The sequence below is a fragment of the Elephas maximus genome, chromosome 1 (assembly GCF_024166365.1).
Source record: "Elephas maximus indicus isolate mEleMax1 chromosome 1, mEleMax1 primary haplotype, whole genome shotgun sequence".
Taxonomy (NCBI): domain Eukaryota; kingdom Metazoa; phylum Chordata; class Mammalia; order Proboscidea; family Elephantidae; genus Elephas; species Elephas maximus.
This window is the reverse complement of record NC_064819.1, coordinates 161,466,067-161,488,080: the sequence shown is the minus strand read 5'-3', so window position 1 is coordinate 161,488,080 and position 22,014 is coordinate 161,466,067. Positions and strand designations below refer to the sequence as shown.

General features: G+C 38.9%; 1 protein-coding gene across 1 annotated transcript; it reads left to right on the top strand.

The window, feature by feature from the left end:
• The first annotated feature begins 699 nt into the window (after positions 1-699).
• Positions 700-11,575, top strand: NDUFAF4 (NADH:ubiquinone oxidoreductase complex assembly factor 4). The gene is made up of 3 exons (XM_049897600.1): positions 700-1,125; positions 1,705-1,808; positions 7,276-11,575. The coding sequence occupies exons 1-3, from the start codon at positions 990-992 to the stop codon at positions 7,558-7,560; spliced, it is 525 nt and encodes a 174-aa protein (XP_049753557.1). The 5' UTR covers positions 700-989; the 3' UTR covers positions 7,561-11,575.
• The last annotated feature ends 10,439 nt before the right edge of the window (positions 11,576-22,014 follow it).

The following is a 22,014-nucleotide window of genomic DNA, read 5'->3' as shown; positions in this document are numbered from 1 at the left end:
GTGAGAGAGAAAATGCAACAGCACTCGTTTTTTCTAATGTCTTATTGGCTGTTCCTTTCAATAAGTTACATGGAGGTCTCTTCTCGCTTTAAAAAAAAAAAAAAGCCTAGAGAATGATGCGGCAATTTAGCGCCTAATAGTATAGAAAAAGAAAACAAATTAATAGGAAAAAAATACAGAGAAGGTAAAGGGAAGCGTAAATGAAATCAAATACCACTAGGTCAAATGAAAGTTATGAGAGCAGGATGTAAAAGATAATAGAAAAATACGGTGGCTCAAGGGGATAGAAAAATATAAGGCAATTTAAAAAATACAGTGGATGAGAATACTCATCGAGAAAGATTATACTTTCATTTATTTTCACAAAAGCAGGAAAGGGCAACTTTTGAACTCTCCTTGATCGTGGTGTAATCCCCGCCCCCCCCCCAAACCAAGCCTATTGCCGTGGAGCTGATTCCGACTCATAGTCGAGGGCTTCCAAAGATGGAATTAATTTTCTGTTTACTGGTCTCCTCTCTTGGCCGCACTGAGCTGTGAAACAACTTCAAGGTCAGCTTCCCTAGAGCTTCATTCTTCTGACTGCACTTTGGTATCACGTGGGAAGCTATTAAAAATTGCCAATCCTTCACTCTAGACCAATTAAATCAGAAAGTCTGAGGTAGGGCTGGAAATGGAATTGTTTTTCCGGGTGACTCCACAAGCCTTAAACCACAACCGGAGGACCTCGAAGGATGATCCTCCCCGCGGAAGCGGTCCTTTGAAGGAGGTGTCGCCTGGGGGAGGAGGAAGGAGCTGCATTTGATTTGTTCTGGGAAGAGAGTGTGGCCTCCCAACCGCTAGGGGGAGACCGACGCACATTTAACACTTGTCTCTGGGCGCTCGGCCCGACCGCCCCTTAGTGGGCGCATGCTCCGTGCGTCCCGGAGGCTGCTCAGTGGCGGTGTTTCCTCACGTGCGGCGGGGACCTGAGGGCATCATGCTGTGAGGAGATGGGGGCCACGGTGGCTCGCGCTGTCAGGAACTTTAATTTAGAGAACCGGGCAGAACGGGAAATTAGCAAGCTGAAGCCATCTCTCGCTCCCAGGCACCCCTCCACCAAGAACCTACTCCGAGAGGAGATGAGCCGTGAGTGGTGCGAGGGCGTGCGGGTTCTCTACGCAGACCGGTCGGTTCCGCGCCCGTGGGCCTGGCCCGGAGGCTAGGGTGACCACTATAAACCTGTGAGGCTGCAGTGACTCGGCTAAGCCGCCCTGGAGGCGGAGAAGTGCGGGCCGGCCGCGCTGGACGCGGGGGAGGTAGAGCCACTAGGCCGGTGACATTGAGACTGTCCCCTTCGCGCCCGCAGTTGAGTCGGCGGCTCTGCCCAATTATCCGCCCTCGCCGGCCTTTCTCTTTAATGCTTAGCGACTTGAAGCAGAGAATCAGAATCAGAAGGGATTGTGTGCAGTGGGAGTAAATGACGTGTTCCCAATAAGACAGAGAGATAGTCCTTTTTAGTGTTGTAGTTTTCTTCAGGTGTTTTCACAGAAGGCTGAACGCCGAGCTGGACCTAGTATTTCGATTACATTTAAAGTCGGTACTGTCCAAATGATAATTTATTTAAAAAAAGAATTCAAAAGTGGCTGTTTTGTGTTGTGCACAGGTCCTTAGAGGAAATTTTTTTGTTTGTTTGTTTTAATATTGTGATCTTTTTTCCCCCCTTAGGCCATCCAGAGGTTAAGGGAGAAATTACTAGAAAAGATGACAAGCTGCTGTCATTACTAAAAAATGTTTATGTTGATTCCAGAGATCCTGTGTCTTCTATGCAGGTATGTTTTAATTACGTAAATAAGTAGTTTAATCTGTCTGGGCTCTAGGAAAATGATTTGTTACTTGCTCTCTGGAAATGCTATGAGAGATAGAGAGAAATATGACGCGTGGTAAAGGAGTGAGCACTCTACAGGTGTAAAAATGTCAGTGTAACTGTGAAAAGCATACAGTACACTGGCAAAGTTGAAGCACAGTGGGCTTGGTTCATTGGATATATTCTAAACTTCTAAAGGACTTGTATCGATTGAATACCAACTGTGATTTATTCGCTGTTGTTTCAGAATATGTGTGATTTGATAAGGCACTTCTAGTATGACCAAAAGCCTGTTGCCATCGAATCAATTCCGACCCTATAGGACATAGTAGAACTGCCTCACAGGGTTTCCAAGGAGCAGCTGGTAGATTCGAACTTCTGACCTTTTGGTTAGCAGCTGAGCTCTTAACCACTGTACCACCAGGCTCCAGAGTAACCAGTATTCTTTTTCCATCCTCCTGTGGATTGAGGTGTGTTCTAATTTCAGGGACTTCTCCTTTAGTATTGTTTTTTTTTTAAGGACATACCCAGGTAACAAGTAGTATATATAAAATTAGGATAAATTGGGAATGGGTACCTGTATGTAAATCCATATATGTGTTGGGCGTAATAACCACGAACAGGGACATAGACGTTAAGCAGATGAAAAACTTTTCAGTATATAATTAACTGATGTGCCTATGAAGTTGTATAGGCACTGTGAGAGTATACCCAAAAAACTCTGCCGTCATAGCAACCCCTAGGGTTTCCAAGGCTATGTTAAATCTCTGTGGAAGCGGGCTACCACGTTTTTCTCCTGTGGAGCCACTGGTGGTTTTGAATTGCCTACCTTTCAGTTAGCAGTGGATTACTTTTACCATTGAGTATATCAGAAGGACCTACTTTAGTTTGGAGGATCAGGGATTGTTTCTGAGGAAGTGACATTTAAACTCAGACCTGAAAGATGAGTTGGAATTAAACAGATGAGTTTGTGGGGGGCAGAAGGGTTCTAAGTAGGGGAAAGAGTTTGATCAAGGATGAGGGAAGTTACCAAGATTGACACCCAGATTTTTTTTCCATTGTAAAATTCTCTGGTTCTTTCTGTCCTCTCTCTGTAGATAGGCAGTAGACTTAAGTATTTGCAGCAATGTGGTTATTAATATAATTTTGACTGGAGAAGAGAAAGACAACTCATGAGCAAAGTAAGATTTATAAATTGTTACGTACGGTAGCAATTAGCAGTTTCATTTTCTACCAAATGTATATACAAAGAAGATAAAGTGGTGAATGTCTGTGGTTTTTGTTATTTTTAGGTTCGTGTTACACTAATACTTCAGGTGTTCTTTTTCAATTTGAAAATTGGTTCTTGGAGGGATGAAGAAAATTAACTCCCTTTATGTCTAATGCACAGATACACATATAATACATAAAGAGGTACACGGTGGTATTAAAATTTCGTGACTAGGTATTAGGAAAAGTCTAAAACGACTCGTTGGGGAGAGTGATAATAAAAAATAATAATAATAAAAAAAGATTGAATTTACTGGTTATGTTCTTTTTCCCTTTTTTATTTTGGGTCATTAAGAGTTCTGTTAATATTTGTAATGTCTCTAGACATTAATGACATTGTCACATGGCAAATAATTTATATATATATATATTTTTTGCTGTTCGGAATTCTATCGATATGTTGACCTTTTTATCCTTTATGGTATTTAATCTTGGTATCTATCATGTATAGAAATTCTGGGCCAACCCTAACATCATAAAAATAGTCTGTGTTTTCTTCTAGTATTGTCAAAATTTTTATCTGTTTGGTGTTAAATATGTTATTTGTTGTTTGAAGAAATCAGTTTACTCTCTTTCCAAATGGATGGCCAGTTGTCTAACTGTAATGATTGACCAACTCAGTCATTTTTGCACTTAAAATGCTGCTGTATGTATAGACAAGGAACCTTGGTGGTGCAGTGATTAAGTGCTTGGCTGCTAACTAAAAGGTTGGCAATTCAAACCCACCCAGCAGCTCCATGGGAGAAGAGACCTGGTGATCTGCTCCAGTAAAGATTACAGTCTAGAAAACCCTATGAGGAGCCTTCCTCTGTCATATGCAGACACTTCGAGTCAAAGACCGACCTAACTGCACCTAACAACACCACATGTGTAAACACACCTTCATATTATATGTACATGTGGGTTTGTTTATGGACTTGTCAGTTCTGTTTATTTATAGCTCTACACTAGAGCCTCACCTTTTTAATTACTAGAGCTTACTAATATGTTTCGATGTTTGTTATGACATCTCATTCCTGTTAAAATTTTTTGGTGTTTACACATTCTTTTTTTTCCAGATGAACTTGAGAATCAAATTGTCAGTTTCTTTTAAAACTCGTATTTGGATTTTGAGTGAAATTGAATTAGAAGCTATAGATTGATTTGAGGAGAATTAGCATCTTTAACTTAATGAGTCTGTGGGGAATAGAAGGGAGGTTGTTATTTTGAGTGGGATCTTTTTTCACCCTAAGTTTATAAACTGTTTATTGCTTCTTTATCAGAGTGAGTTTTGCATTGGAGCTACCCACATTGCTGAGTTATTATTTCTTTTGTTTTTTTTTTTTTTAGCTGATTCTCATTTACTTTTTTTAACGATATTCTCATATCATTTTCATGAAATAATAATTTTCCTTTCTACCTATTAAACTTTCTCTTTTTGGGTTGCCTAGGAAACCCTGGTGGCGTAGTGGTTAAGTGCTACGGCTGCTAACCAAGAGGTTGGCAGTTCGAATACGCCAGGCGCTCCTTGGAAATTCTGTGGTGCAGCTCTACTGTTCTATAGGGTCGCTATGAGTCGGAATCGACTCGACAGCAGTGGGTATAATGTTAATATAGTGGTAAAACTGAACATTCTAACCTTTTCCTTTCATAGGATGCCGCTGATGTTTCTGCATTAGTTATGATAATGTCACATTGGTTTCTCATTTAAAAAAATCCTTTATCACGTTTGGGAAGTCTTCTATTTACAATTTCCTAAAAGTGTTTTTTTTTTTTTTTTTAATATCAGGACAGTATGTTGAATTCTCTCAAATAGTTTTTCAGTGTCAAAATAATATTATAGTATTTAATATTAATTCAGAAGGGAAATCTGAATAGAGGTGTGTATGGAGTAAAAGGGGCATATTCCTGGGAATAAGAAGATGGGAGAAGCTTTGAATTTCGGAAGGTGAAGAAGCAGTAGGTAGAATGTTTCAGGCCAAGCTTGCAATATGGAGGAATGAGAGTGGGCTGTGCCTTTAGAAAATGGTTAGGGTTTAGTACAATTAGGGGAAAGTGGAAGGGAGTATCTTAGTCATCTAGTGCTGCTATAATGGAAATACCACAAGTGGATGGCTTTAACAAAGAGAAGTATATTCTCTCACAGTCCAGTAAGCCAGAAGTCCGAATTCAGGGCACTGGCTCCAGGAGAAGGCTTTCTCTGTTGGCCCTAGAGGAAGGTCCTTGTCATCAGTCTTCCCTTGGTCTAGGAGCATCTCAGCGCAGGAACCTCAGGCCCAAAGGACGCACTCTGCTCCTGGCATTGCTCTCTTGGTGGTATGAGGTTCCCAACTCTGCTTACTTCCTTTTCCTTTTATCTGTTGAGAAATAAAAGGTGGTGCAGGCCATACCTCAGGGAAAGTCCCTTTATATGGCATCAGGGATGTGACTTGGTAAGAATGTTACAATCTCACCGTAATCCTTTTTAACATAAAATTACAATCACAAAATGGAGGACAACCACAGAATACTGGGAATCATGGCCTAACCATGTTAATACACACATTTTAGGAGGGACACAATTCAATCCATGACAAGAGTAAGATCATGAAGGTCTTTATTTGTCTTGCAAAAGAATTTGGATTTTATCCTATGGACAATGGGAAATCATTGAAGAGTTAAATGCCGAAAAATGGCATTAGCTTTGCGTCTTAATGGGGACAGTTTGGAGAGTAGACTGGAAGGGAATGAAGTGAATTTTACACATTTTGGGGAGACCAGTTAGGAGGCTTTTGTAATAGTTCTTGTGAGAGATGTTGGCTTGAGCTAGAATGATTTAGTGACAGGGAGAGAAGTCAATGGATTTGAGAGAACTTAGGAGGCAGTATAAACAGGATTTGGTCATTGATTAGATGGATAAGGAAGAGGGTAGTATCAGATACAATCTGAATAATAACCTGGTGGTGTCAGTCATTGAGATTGGGAATATAACAATAGAGCTGTATTTTCAGGGAAAAGTGATACATTCTGTTTTAGGTGTGTTGAATTTTAGGTGCTTGAATGTCATACAAGTGGAGATGCCCTTTAGGCAGTTAGGAATTTGAGCCTGGCAGTCAGGAGAAGGGTGTACGTCTGAGATCACAGATTTGGAAGTGATTAATCATAAAGATTGTGATGGAAGTTAGGGGAATGTGAGGGATTATTTAGGAAGAATGTGTAGAGTAAGAAGAGGGCCTGGGCCTGTACTTGGGGAGCACATCACTTAAGGAACAGCAGAAGGGAAAGGAATCCATAAAGAAAACCAGAAAGGAACCACTGGAGGACCAGTTGGAGAATCAGAAGATGACTGGCATGGAAACCAAGAGGAAAGATAGTCGCAGGTATACTGGAATGGTCAATAGTGTTAGATGCTGTAGTGAGTTCAAATAATGCCTGAAAAACACCTTCTAGATTTAACAACTAGGAGATCATCAGAGACGGCAAATGTCACTATCTTTTAAACTTGACTAAAAAGAAAAACTGGTCATAAAGGTGGTTTGGATTTTGTGGGTACTGAAAAAAAGATAGTGACTATAGTATTTTTGTGTTTTGGGCAAAAAGCAGCACTAGACTATGCAGTTGAAAAAGAAAATGGAATCATTGGCATAGCTAGGTGATGGGAGTGAAATACAGAGCACAGATGCAGGGAGTGAGGTAGGATGGGTATGTATAGATTGTTTGCTTTTTGTGTGGTTGTTGGGGGCGTTAGTTTATTTCCCCTGAAGTAAGAATCAAAGCCTATAGCAATATTTGAATTAGTTCAACATGTTTAGGGGACACTGAATATGAAATACAAAACTAGGAAACAGAATGAAGGTTATCAAGTAAACCTGTTAGAGCAGAATCAGAGTCTTCTAAAGCAGGTGCAATATTTAGAGCTAATTTAATCAATTATTATTACTTTGTAATTTTAATGTACATGAAATAGTCTGGTGAATGAATGGTATATATTCAGTTATTATTTTCTAGAACTAACAAAATTTATTAGTGATGATTTAGAGCTATATTAATGAAATGGTGGTATGGCAAAAGTGTCATTGAACTATGGCTCATCATAATGAGAAAGTTTAGGGAGGCATGTGTAGTATGTATTTGAAGAGCAGTAATCAGGATATAAGAAATATGAATCTTTTTTCTTACCCTGCCCCCCTTTTTTTTGATACTAGGCAAAAGATGATGGAACACGTCCAAAGCCAAAGGAGTTCAGATTGCCGAAAGGCCATCACCTTGATGAGAATGTTACAAACATTCCCAAAGGCAAAATTTCAATTGTAGAGGCAATGACACTTCTCAATAATCATAAACTTTATCCAGACACGTGGACTGCTGAGAAAATAGCACAAGAATACCATCTAGAACTGAAAGATGTAAATTCCCTTCTCAGGTACTTTGTTACTTTTGAAGTCAAAATCTTTCCTTCCAAAGACAAGAAAGCCATACAACTGAAATGAAGAAAATCATGAAAATATTTTCCATATATGTACTCTGTAATTAATGTTAAATTATATAAATTGGTGAATGTTTAAAGCTCTCTCCTTATGAGAGCACACTGTTTGTTGAGCTCTGCTGACTTCTGAGGATTACTGAGAGAATGAGTTTTTTTTGTTTGTCTTTTTTTAACTTTAATTTAGTTTAGACATAAGATTGTATATGTCAGCAGGGCTAATCAGCATAACATCTATAAATTTATTATAATAAAATAATTGTCAGGCATATTGTATCATCTTTTAAATTGATCATGTTGTCTCTTGGGGAATGCCCTCAGTCCCTCAGTTAGCATTCAGATTTCACTTTTCAGTTTAGGTGGTGAGTGAAAAAGTACGAGCTTTCCTAACGGTTAAGACCGTTTTTGCCAGAGAGAGGTAGACTCGGCAATAAGGTAGAATACTTAGTATTTCCCAAGTAAAAGCAGGTAGCAGATGAGATAAAAATCAATAGAAAGTGTGTTTTTTAAACTACTTCAGGAATGGGTAAAAATATTGAGGGGTTCCTTAGTTTCAGATTAGCCTTAATTATGGAATAACTATCTTTAAAATTATTAAAACAAAAAATATATATATACATACATATCCCAGTTCATACATATACGTATATACATATATATATATAGTAATTAGTGGTTATTTATAAACTCTTTGGTCCTTGGGTAATGCAAACAGTTGGTTTTTTGGCTCCTAACTGAAAGGTTGGTGGTTTGAATTCACCCAGCGGCACTGTGAAGAAAGGCCTGGTGATCTACTTGTGTAAGATTATAGCCGCTGGAAACCTTATGTAGCACAGCTCTCTCTGATACACATGGGGTCACCGTGAGTTGGAATCACCAGCAACAGGGTATAAACTTTTAGCAACCTCTGCTTTGACAAAAGGAGCCCTGGTGGCATAGTGGTTAAGGCCTCAGCTGTTAACCAAAAGGTTGGTGGTTCGAACTCCAAGGCAGAAAGATTTAACAGTCTGCTTCTATAGAGACTACAGCCTTGGGAACCCCTATGAAGCAGTTCTCTGTCTTACAGGGTTGCTATGAATCAGAATTGACTCAGCGGCAACAGATTTGATTTTTTGGTTTTGGCTTTGACAAAAGAAATAGGTAAGTCTAAAGTTTCAGAGAGGCAGGCAGCCATGGGAACTGTCTGAAAAATTAACTTTTCTCTAGATTTAATATGCAAATACGAGAAAATTTTAAAGAACAGTTCAAAGAAGAGCCATGGTAAATGAGATTTGATCAAATACATGTACAGTCATCCCTCAGTATCTGCAGGGAATTGGTTCCAGGTACGCCACGGATACCAAAATCCATGAATGCTCAAGTCCCTTATATAAAAATAGCATAGTGTTTGCATATATAACTTATGCACATTCATATACTTTAAATCATCAATAGATTACTTGTAATACCTAATACAAGGTAAATGGTAGATAAATAGTTGTTATACTGTATTGTTTAGGGACTAACAAGGCCTTAGGTGAACAATGTCCAAACAATGAGTGCTGAAGAGAAACTGAGGAGCTGTGAAATGGTGGGAGGCCTCAGTAGGCTGTGCCTACGCATTTCATTCACATGGATTCACTGTAGTGCTTGGTATGCAACAAATTCAAGTTTTGCTTTTTGGAACTTTTTTCCCCCTGAATATTTTTCAGTCCAGTTGGTTGAATCCGTGGGCTGCACAGATAAGGAGGGCTGATTATTTTCTAATTTCAATGCTAGTTGTGTAAAGGGGAAAGTAGAAGCATAAAATGTGATCACTGTAAAAGTCCTAGGAAATTGCCGATTGATCCATTTAACAAACTTGAATGAGCACAATGTATACCAGCACTAGGATCTTGAGCAAGATTGTTGGTTTAGCTCTGCCATATACCACCTCTGGGATCTTGAGTAGGTCATATAACCTCTTTGAGACTGAATTTCATCTCTAAGATGGGTATAATGCCTTAAATCAAAGGGTTGCTGCAAAGATAAATAAAGGGACTATGAAAGACTAAACAAATAAGAACTATTTGTCGCAGTTTAAGATAAAGGCCTGGGGAAGGTACCTGATCTAAGATTATTCTTAGTTTATGACGTAGCCAGGTCTAGAATTTGTGTTTTCAGAATCCTAGCAGGATGCTTTTTGTGCTGTGCCCAAGAGAAGCGTACCACAAAAGTGCAGGAGGTGTGAGTTGTAGAAATGTTAAGGCATGTAGTAAAAGTGCAGGTTGTCAGTGTCTTTCTCAGGGAAAAAAACCCTAACCCCTATATGTTGTGGAGAAAATACTGACGTTTCAAGGATTTCATTTTACTTGGATCCACAATCAATGCCATGGAAGCAGCATTGAGCAGATCTGCAAAAGACCTCTTTAAAAGTGTTAAAAAGCAAAGATGTCACCTTAAGGACTAAAGTGCACCTGACCCAAGCCATGGTATTTTTAAGTGTCTCATATGCATGCAAAAGCTGGACAATGAATAAGGAAAACCGAAGAAGAATTGATGCCTTCTTCTTATGGTGTTAGGGCAAATGTTGAGCATACCATGTACTGCTGGAAGAACAGACATGTCTTGAAGTACAGCTAGAATGCTCTTTAGAAGCAAGGATGGCGAGACTTTGTCTTACATACTTTGGACATGTTATCAGGAGGGACAAGTCCCTGAAGAAGGACATCATGATTGGTAAAGTATAGAGTCAATGAAAAAGAGGAAAGACCCTCAATGAGATGGATTGACACCGTGGCTGCAACAATGGGCTCAAACATAGCAACAATTGTGAGGATGGCGCAAGACTGAGTAGTGTTTTGTTTTGTTGTACGTAGGGTCACTATCATTGGGAACTGACTCAGCACCACATATCTGTGGATATAATCCCATTTGGGAATAGGGTTTTCTCTGTTTTGTTAATGAGGCCATTTCAGTGTAAAGTGTATTTTAAGTCAGTCACGTTTGAGATACAGAAGGAGCAGATTAGGGACAGAAGCAACCAAGCTCCAGTGGGTGAAAGATAGATGCCACATGGAAATAACCAAGGAATGCTAGAGAAACTGAGACAAGAGCTGGCACCCTGATTTCGAACTTCCAGCCTCCCAAACCGTGAGAAAGTAAATTTCTGCTTGTTAAAGACATCTACTTGTGGTATTTCTGTTATAGCAGCACTAAGAAACTAAAACGTGTTTTCAAATGCAGTTTCATTATGTGAATAGATCATGGTCTAGTTTATATTTGGTTTAATACAGTACTTTCAAGCAAACAAGAAAGAACTCTAACAATATAAAATAGCATTTTAAAACGCATGTACATCAGCCGTCAGAATTTTTTATCATGTAAAAGTCAATGCTTGAACCACTAGTACTGCAACTTCTGAACATCTTTTCTGTTCAGATCTACATGGTGTGGTTTGTCCTATGCACAGGGGAGTGAAAGGCTGGCCAGTCCTGCGTCATCCCTGTAATTGGGTGCAGACTGGACCATTGTGATCCATAGGGTTTTCCTTGGCTAAATTTCAGCAGTAGATTGCCAGGCTTTCTTTCTCTTCCATCTTAGCTGGAGGCTCTACTGAAAGCTGTTCAGCATCATAGCAACATGCAAGCCTCTACTAACAGATGGCTGGTGGCTGTGCGTGAGGCGCATTGGCCAGGAATCGAACCCGGGTCTCCCGCATGGAAGCTGAGAATGTTACCACTGAAGCACTAAAGCCTCATACATGGTGTGGCTGTGCAGCTATAAATGTGGCTGCTGTTACGTGTTATCACATAATAAAATACTTCCCATATCACTCAGTCCTGATACTGCTTTTTATTTTGTGTATGAAAACACTTGGGTAGTAGTGGTATCACAGACAGTGCATGAAGTTTAGCTTTAGAAAACCTGGGCTTAGATCTCAGCATCAGCTAGCCATGTGATCTTGGAAGTGTCCCTAACTGTAAAATTAAAACAGAGGTATTGATGATAATTTTACAAGCAATTACTGTATACTAGGCTCTCATCTGTGTGCTTTAACCATATTTTACAGGGAAAATTGAAGACCAGACAGCTTCAGTAACTTTCCAAAAGTTACCTACTAAGTGGTAGAGCCTGGATTTAAATCCTAATAGGTTATAGTAGGTTTTCTTTGGAACCTTGTGCTTCTAACCAGTACACTGTGTTGTCTGTCTATAGGACTATGAAGAGTAAGTGAGATGACATGCAGGATGCCTGCAATATATGAGAATCACCTGTGCAGCTCTGGAAAAACAGAGATGCTTAGACCCTTTCTGCCATGGGAGGCTCTGGTTTAAAGTTTGTGAGACTCCTATGCACCTGTATTATGTAAAATATATAGTGGATAAGAGGCACTGTAGTAGGCAATCGAGAACATGTCAGGTTGTGTAAGACAGCAGTGAAGTAGCTTACCCCACTTTTTATGATTCATTACCAACCAGAAAACTTCACCTTCAGGATCTTTTCAGATAGACACTGCCGTGCTTGCCTGCTATATACTGTATTGCTAGGAGTACATCAGAATAATTTCATAGATATACTGTATTTTAATTACAGGAAGGCATTTGATATCCTTTTGGGCATACTGGAAAAAAATTTTTGTATACCGTAGCTGTAGTAAATTCTGGAACCATGGGGTGCTTATCTGCTCACAATAAGCAGAGAATGTGGGTCTGTAAAGTGAATAGTGTATCAGGTGCACAGAGGAGGCACAGAGCCAGCTTTCCACTTCCTGTCTGTGGCCCTTCTGTGGCCATCTGTATTCTGGGCAAGACACTTCATAATAACTGAAAGAAAACCAAAAACCAAACCCATTGCCACTGAGTTGATTCCAACTCAGAGCGACCCTATAGGACAGAGTAGAACTGCCCCATAGAGTTTCCAAAGAGTGCCTGGCGGATTCAAACTGCCGACCTCTTGGTTAACAGCTGTAGCACTTAACCACTATGCAACCAGGGTTTCCAATAACTGAAAGAGCCCTGGCTAATGTACGTAGGATGCTGGCTCTTCTTTCTGTAGTCCCTTACATTGACGATGTTTCCACAGTGGGATTTGAGACTGGGAAAGTAATAATGTAGGTGGATTGTATCATTCATGCTTAAAAACAAACAAAAAGACTACAAACTCAATATGAACAAATAATCTTATGGTCCTGTTAACTGAAGACTGCATCAATAGGGAGAAGGAAGAATAATAGTTACATTCTATTAATTAGACAATGCTACAAAATATTCTGCAAAACATATCCTGAGAAGAGTAGATAATAGTATGGGGTAATCGAACTATAGAAAATAATTACTGGAAACTCAGTAAGGGGAGACAAGATGAGAGAACGAAAGAGGAGATTATCTTAGTCTTTATATCCTTCATAAATAAAAAGTGCATGAATAAGTCCTGACCCCAACTTTCTTAGTTATTTAAAGTCAAGATGAAAAATAATAATAAAATATTTTGACATCCTCATTCATTTGTTCATCATGTATTAGGTGCCTACCATACACCCGGAAACCCTGGTGACGTAGTGGATAAGTGCTACGGCTGCTAACCAAAGAGTCGGCAATTCAAATCCGCCAGGTGCTCCTTGAAAACTCTATGCATAGTGCAGTTCTACTCTGTCCTATAGGGTCGCTATGAGTCAGAATCAACTCAATGGCACTGGGTTTGGTTTTGGTTTAGTACCATACACCCAGGAATCTCTGGGTGTGCAAATGGTTAAGTGCTTAGCTACTAACCAAAAGGTTGGTAGTTCGAATCCACCCAGAGACATCTCAGAAGAAAGGCCTGATGAATATATGGGGTTGCCATGAGTTAGAATTGAAATTGGTGATTACAGTATACCCGGCCCTATTCTAAAGGCTGAGGGTACATCAATGAACAAAATGTGCCTGATCTCCTTGAACATACATCACCTTTTAAATAAGAGAAACATACACATTAATTCATTTTGTAGATTTTAATGTATTTGCTTTGTTATGGTTATCTTCAGCTCCCAGCAAAGCAGGGGCTTAACCAATGTTGAGCAAGTGGGCTTTAAAACAATAGAGAAACAGAGTTTACTGATCAACTTAGTATGTGAAATCAAATTTAACCAAATTGAATTGTGTACTCTCTCACTAAAAATGCTATGCTGATCATTTAAGACTTGAGTTGGCCATAGTTTTACCAGAGTATCTGTAACATTGCAGACAGGATTTGTATAAAACATTGAGGATTTGAAAACACAAGGAAGTTAATTTAAATGCAAAAATCAAACATGGTGTTGAGTTAAAAATAAAGTTTAAAAGAGTAACCCAGAATATCCAACACATTACTGAAGGAACAATTTGGAAAGCTGACACTAACTGACTTCAAGATTTATTATAAAGCTACAGTAAACAGGACTACCCCCCCCCAAAAAAAACCAAACCCACTGCCGTCGAGTCGATTCCTACTCATAAAAAAAATAGCGACCCTGTAAACACAGAAAGAGACAACTAGATCAGCGGAACAGAATAAAAAAAAAAAAAATAGACACAGAAATAGACACAGACAAATGTAATCAACTGATCTTTGACAAAGGAGCAAAGGCAATCCAGTGGAGAATGGGTAATCTTTTCAACAAAAGGTGCTGAAGCAATTGGACATTGATATGCAAAACAATGAATCTAGATGCAGAGCCTACATGTTTCACAAAAAATAACTCAAAATGGATCATAGACCTAAACGTAAGATACAAAACTATATAATTTCAAGATAATAACGTAGGATAAAATCTAGGTGACTTTTGGTCATGACTTTTTAGCTACAACACCAAAAGAATGATCCATAAAAGAAAAAAATTGATAAGTTGAACTTGATTAAAATTAAAAAACTAATGTGTAAAAGACACCGTTAAGAGAGTGAAAAGACAGGCTACAGTATTTGCAAAACACATCTCTGATAAAGGACTTTTGTCCAAAATACGTAAAGAATTCGTGAAGCTCAGTAAGAAAACCAACAACCCAATTACAAAATGAGCAAAAGATCTGAACAGATGCCTCAGCAAAGAAGATAGACAGATGGCAAATAAGCTTACAAAAAGATGCTCGACATCCTGTTATTTGAAGATTAAAATTAAAACAACAATGAAATACCACTGCACACCTATTAATGGCTAAAATCTGAAACACAACATCTGATGTTGGAAAGGATATGGAGCAACAGGAACTCTCATTCATTGCTGGTGCAAATGCAAAATGGTACAGCCACTTTGGAAGACAGTTTGGTAGTTTCTTATAAAGGTAAAACCTAGGTTTACCATTACAGTTCCAGCAATGTCACTCCTAGGTATTTATCCAAATGGTTTGAAAATGTATGTCCACGTAAAGACCTGCACACATTTATAGCAGCTTTATTCATAGTTGCCCCAAATTGGAAGCAACCAAGATGTCCTTTAATAGGTGAATGGATTAGCAAACTGTGGTACATATTGTAATATTAAAAAAAAAAAAAAAAATTTTTATTGTAATATTATTCAGTCAAAAAAGAAATGATTAGGTCCAAAAGGACATAGAGGAACTTTTAATGCATATTTCTAAGTGGAAGAAGCCAGTCTGAAAAAGCTACATACTGTATGATTCCAACTACATGGCATTCTGGAAAAGGCAAAACTATAGAGACAATCAGTAATTTCCAGAGGTTCAGGGGTAGGGGAAGAGGGGTGAATATGTGGTGCACAGGACATTTTTAGGGCAGTAAAAGTATTCTATATAATACTGTAACGATGGACACGTGACATGCATTTGTCAAAATCCGTAGGACTCACATGAAGAGTGAACCCTAATATAAACCATGAACTTCAGTTAATAATAATGTATTAATATTGGTTCATCAGTTATAACAAATGTACCACAGAAATGCAAAATATTAATAATAGGAGATACAGTGTTCAGGGGGAAGAGGGATATATGGGGATTCTGTACTTTCTGCACAGTTTCTCTGTAAACCTAAAACTGCTCTAAAAAATAAAATCTATTAAAAAAAAAAACACAGTAGACCCTCCTCTTGAAGAAAGGAAGGAGAACTAAATTCTTGTTGATAGGCACTGAATCAGAGATGTTTAAAAAATTTTTTTTAATGACCAGGGTGGCACCAGGGCTGTCCAAACGGAGCAGGTGTTGACCAATCTGGGCAGGGGGGGATATTAGCATTGTCTGGGCCTAAAGCTTATTGTGAAAGAAGAAAAGGAGCAGAGGTACAAGGAAGGAAAATGTTTTTAGAAGAATTTCATTGAGGGAAGTTTTCTGGGGAATGTAGGAGAGAAGAAGGAAAGAATTCCTTGAGATGAAAATACCTGAGGTTAGCAGGGTCAAGAGAAAAGAGGAAGAAGGGAGGTTAACAGGGTGGATGGGAGAACTGGAATCCAGCCGGTTGCATAAGAAGGGAGAGGCTTGCTGCTGGAAATCTCCAAGTAAGTGGACTTGGCAAAGCTCTACCATAAATACAGTGACCATATAATTTATATCGCAAATTAAGACACTTTTGAAAGTGAAAGGGGCAATAATTAAATGAGGACAATAAGTGTAAACTGGGATTGTCCTGGACAAACTAGGAATTATGGTCACCCTAACCACGAAAGAAGCATCCCATCATTGACCATCCAAGATTGACTCTTATTTGCCAGAAGGCATTGCTTGGTCCCTAGCTAATACTTGTTCATAGACATTCCCTCCCCCATATTTACTTAATGCCCCTAAGCATCCATAATCCAAAGGAAAGGAGAGTGGGGCCCTGGACAACTAGTGGTGGTGTGCTGAGGAAGCTCCTGAATCTGTACTTGGAGGGCTCTTATGTCAAATTGATCTTGACTCCAAAGCAAGCAAATTGACCAAAGGATTTATGTGTAGGTTTGATTAGTGATGCCCATATCTAGAAATAGAGGGGGCTGCTGAGGAATGAATAAAGAAGACCGAAGAAGAATTGACACTTTTGAATTATGGTGTTGGCGGAGAATATTGAATATACCACGGACTGCCAAAAGAACCAACAAATCTGTCTTGGAAAAAATACAGCTAGAGTGTTCCTTAGAAACAAGGATGGTGGTACTGCATCTCACATACTTTGGACATGGTATCAGGAGGGATCAATCCCTGGAGAAGGACATCATGCTTGGTAAAGTAGAGGGTCAGTGAAAAGTAGGAAGACCCTCAATGAGATGGATTGACATAGTGGCTGCAATAATGGGCTCAGGCATAACAATGATTGTGAGGATGGCTCAGAACTGGGCAGTGTTTTGTTCTGTTGTACATAGGGTTGCTATGAGTCGGAACCAACTCAGTGATACCTAACAACAACAACTAAGGAAAAATATAACAATTTCTAAAATAAGCCTCAGGACTTTTCCTATTTCCCAAAGGGTATTGATTGAATTTAATAGATATATATTTGGTCATAATTCCATTTAGAACTAATGGCAGTTGAGCAAATTTGCCATTTTAATACACTTTGTAGCACTTATATATAGGAAACGTCATAGCCACATTTTTCTTTGTCTTCCTGCATTTCAAGATGAGCGTAATACAAATCATCCAGTAATTTAATTGAGCTATATAATGAGGATTGCTACTTTTATTTTACAATTACCTATGATTTCTCCTCATTTTTTCAATGATGCTTATTATACAATGGTATGTTTTTTGTGAAACATTTAGATTTTATTTTTGTTTTAACTTTTTTTTCAATATATGGCATCATGAATTGGCATATCTTTATATGCGCAGTGAGTATGTAAACAAACACTGCTTTATGGTTTAGATTACTATTAGTGCAGGAAAACCCTTGCACAGTGTACTCAACTCTGATTAACTCCACGATCACTTTTTAGGCCACTTTCCATTCATTATTGAGTTATTTCTACCAGCCTTCCTGCTCCTGGTCCTGGCCTATGACTGAAGCTATTGAATCAGGTAAGGAGGTTAGAAATGGAAAAACCATTTAAAATATAACTTCTAAAGGAGCCCTAGTGGAGCAGCTGTTAAGCACTCTGCTGCTAACCAAAAGGTCGGCCATTTGACCCACCCAGAGGCTCCACAGGAGAAAGACGTGGAAATCTGCTCCCATTAAGATTACAGCCTAGAAAACTCTGTGGGGCAGTTCTACTCTGTCACATGGGGTCACTATGAATTGAAATCCATTCTATGGCATCCAACAATGACAACATTATCTATCAAAGCCTTCTTTTAGAGCAGTGGCTATTAATGGCAGAGGTGGTAGTAAAATGTAACTTCTGGAAGGAACGGAGGGAGGGAGGAAGGGAAGGAGGGAAGAAGGGGGGGAGGAAGAAAGGAAAAGGAGAGAAGAAAACCTGTTTTATTGCCTTACGAACTTCTCAGAAATACACAACAGTGCCAAAGCTAGAGAGTATCTTTTCTCCTCTTAGTTTAATCTTTTGTTATACCTTTTTTATTTTGTTACTGGTCCTGATGCTCCTGGAGGAATACCAAAAAATAAGATAAAGTATTTTAAAAGGACAATATTTAAGAGAGCCTAACGCCTTAAAACAACATCCTTAATGAGACCTTTAAATATTTAGGTCACCACATTCTATTTTTAAAAGACCCACTTTCAGGTAGGTCAAATCTGTGACCCAATTATCAGTGTACATATAAGATTAATAGCATGATTTAAAAAAAACCTGTTCAAGTAATTCATTTGTATTCAAAAAGAATACAAACATTCAAACTTTGCTAAATAGTTTTTTAAGAGAAGTGAGCTTTTTAAATTATTTATTTGAATCAATAGTATTTCTAATTATTCACTTATTTATTCATTGGCCACAAGTATTTGTTGACCTACCTACTACATGCCAGGCACTATTCTAGATGCTGGGGATAGAGTAGGGATGATAACAGTGTCCCAAGTTCCATGGAGCTTACAGTTTTACAATGTTAGCTGCTGTTCAGTTATCCAAGCTAACATTGTAAAACTGTAAATCTGCCACAGTTGGCTTTGGGGTGGGGGATGTTATATTCTGCAGGGTACTCAAGGAAGGTCTCTCATTAATAAGGAGACACGAGAGCAGAACTGAGGAAGTGAGGGGGTGAGCTGTGTGGATGTCAAAGGGAAGAGTTTTCCAGGCAGAGGAAACAGCAAATGCAAAGGCCCTGTGGCAGCAGCATATTTGACTTACATGAGGAACACCAAGGAGGCAAATATAATTGGATCACAGTAAGGAAGGGTGAGTGGTTAAAGATGAGGTAAAAAAAAAAAAAAAATTGTTAGAGGAGGGACTGGAAAGATAATATAGGTTATTGTAATAACTTTTTTTTAATGATTTGGAAAAACTTTAGAGGGTTTTGAATAGCAGACTGACATGATCTGACTTATACATTAGAAGGCTACTCTAGCCACTATCTGGAGAATAGATTGCAGGTACTGAATTAAATAGCAAATATTTATTATGGCAATAATGCTCATTTTAGATATGCCAAATTTGTCATATGGTAGACTTGTGTATTTGGTAGATACATTTGTAGTCCTTCATGACTGCGCGAAATGAAGAGTCTTAGTGAATCAATTTTGCTGAAGATCATTCAAAAGCGATTATAGCAGCACATCGACAGAGAACTGCCAGAAATTCAAGCTGGATTCATAAGAGGATGTGAAATGAGAGATATGATTGCTGATGTCAGATAGATCTTGGCTGAAAGCGGAGAATACCAGAAAGATGTTTGCCTGTGTTTTGGTGACTATACAAAGGCATTTGACTGTGTGGCTCGTAACAAAATTATGGCTAATATCTCAAAGAATGGGAACTCCGCAACACTTAATTGTGCTCATGAGGAACCTGTACATAGATCAAGAGGCAGTTGTTCAAACACAGCAGGGGGGTACTGCATAGCTTAAAATCAGGGTTGCATCTTTTCACCATACTTATTCAGTTTGTAATCCGAGAAGCTGGACTACATGAAGAAGAATAAACCAAAAACCCAGTGCCGTGGAATTAATTCCGGCTCATAGTGACCCTATAGGACAGAGTAGAACTGCCCCATAGAGTTTCCAAGGAGCACCTGGCGGATTCAAACTGCCGACCCTTTGGTTGGCAGGCGTAGCACTTAACCACTACGCCACCAGGGTTTCCATGAAGAAGAATAGTGCATCAGAATTGGAAGACTCATTAACAGCCTGCAACATGCAGATGGCATAACCTTGCTTTTGGAAAATGAAGAGGACTTGAAGCTCTTACTGATGAAACTCAAAGACTACAGCCTTTAGTAGGGATTGCACTTCAACATAAAACAAAAATCCTCACAACTGGTCCAATAAGCAAAATCATGATAAACAGAGAAAAGATTGAAGTTGTCAAGGATTTCATTTTACTTGGTTCCGCAGTCAACACTCATGGAAGCAGCAATCAGGAAATCGTATTGCATTGGGCAAATCTGCTGCAAAAGATCTATTTAAAGTGTTAAAAAGTAAAGCTACCACTTCGAGGACTAAGGTGCACCTGACCTAAGCCATTGATATTTTAAATCACCTCGTATACATGCGAAAGCTGGACAATGAATAAGGATAACTGAAGAATTGATGACTTTGAATTATGGTGTTGGTGAAGAATACTGAGTATACCATGGACTTCCAGAAGAACAAACCAGTCTGTCATGGAAGCAATACAGCCAGAGTGCTCCTTGGAAGCGAGGATGGCAAGACTTCATCACATGTATTTTGGACATGTTATCAGGAGGAACTAGTCCTTGGAGAAGGATGTATGTTTCCATTTATATGAATTTTAAGATTGAACAAAACTAACTGATGGTAATAGAAGTCAGAACGGTTCTCTCTCAGAAGGGTTGATTAGGCAGGGGAATGAAAAGTGCTGACAATGCCCTATGTATTTATCTGGGTGGACATTGCATTAGTATATACATAATGGAAAAATTCATCAAGCTGTATACTTTAAAGCATTTTATGCACCTTAGTATATTTTGTTTAATACCTTAATAAAAAATAAAAGAACTAAAAAAAAAAAAAAAAATCAAATTTGTCACCATTATACTGAAACCTTTTCTTGTACTACTTCCTTTGGTTTGTGTGTTTGACTGTGATTCTACTAGTCTCTCAATTACAGAGGCTGCAAAATTCAGGTACCTCTGACTCTTCTTTAATTCTTCCCTAGCCCCAGTTTCCTGCCTTCAGTCATCACCCTCTGTAATTCATTTTCCAGCCAGCAGCCAGAATAATTTTTCCAAAAAACAAAAGTGTGAAAATACTGCTCCTCTGCTTTAAATTTTATCCATTAACCTAAGAATAAAGTCCAAACTCCTTAACTTGGATTATAAGGAGCTGCGTGGTTGGCCTCCTGCTTAATCTCCCCACACTCACCTCTCACGGCTTTCTCAATATAAACTCCAGTCGAATTTAATTTCTTCAATGGATGTGCACTTTCATTTGCATCTGATCAGAGAAAGTGTCCATTACCTGATCTTAAGTAAAGTTTTTTGTTTGGATAGCACACATTGGATTGTCTTTTTTTAATCTATCCATAATATTTTGTGCTTGTTTATTTAGATTATTTTTCATTCTTGCCATTGGTGTTGCTTGTTCTTAAAGAGTATTGCAGCTGTGAGGAAGAGATCATAAACCCAAATGCCTTACAGTGGTGTGAGGTTGGTTCAGCACAATAGGGAATGGTGGGGACTGTGGTGCAGTGCCATACACTGGACTGTGCATGCCAGTTGAAAAGTGGACCTGTTGCTGTCGAGTCAATTCTGACTCATAGTGACCCTACAGGTCAGAGTAGAGCTGCCTCAAAAAGTTTCCAAGGAGCAGCTGGTGGATTTGAACTGCCAACCATTTGGTTAGCAGACGAGCACTTAACCACTGTGCCACCAGGGGGCACTGCTCAATTCCAGTCAGTTGATGCCAAGTGGGAACTCAGGACTAATGCTGCCAGCACTTTTTAGTTTTCATGAGAAGTAGAAATTCATGTATTTATATAAAATTTCCTGATCAATTAAGCATTTAACAATCTACGCATCTAAAAGTTGGACAAAGAAAAAGGAAGACTGAAGAATTAATGCATTCAAATTGTGGTGTTGGCGAAGAATGCTGACTATAGCAGACTACCAGAAGAATGAACAAATCAGTGTCAGAAGAAATACAACCAGAATGCCCCTCAGAAGCAAGGATGGCAAGAACTTCAACTTGTTTACTCTGGACACATCGTCAGGAAGGAGGAGTTGCTAGAAAACAACATCATGTTTGATAAAGTAGATGGTTAGAGAAAAGGAGGAAAACCCTCAATGAGATGGGCTGACACAATAGCCACAACAATGGACTCAAACATACCAATGATCGTGAGGATGGCGCAGGAGCAGACAACGTTTCGTTCTGTTATATATAAGGTCACCATGAGTCAGAGCCAACTCAGTGACAACTAACAACAATAACAACATAATCTAAACAAAACAGTTTCAGTCTCAGAGGCTGGATATTTTTTATTTCTGAA

Coding starts and splice junctions, on each gene's coding strand:
- NDUFAF4 (XM_049897600.1), top strand. CDS start 990: ATGGGGGCCACGGTGGCTCGCGCTGTCAGGAACTTTAATTTAGAGAAC. Junction 1,126..1,704: donor ACTCCGAGAGGAGATGAGCC/GTGAGTGGTGCG, acceptor TTCCCCCCTTAG/GCCATCCAGAGGTTAAGGGA. Junction 1,809..7,275: donor ATCCTGTGTCTTCTATGCAG/GTATGTTTTAAT, acceptor TTTTGATACTAG/GCAAAAGATGATGGAACACG.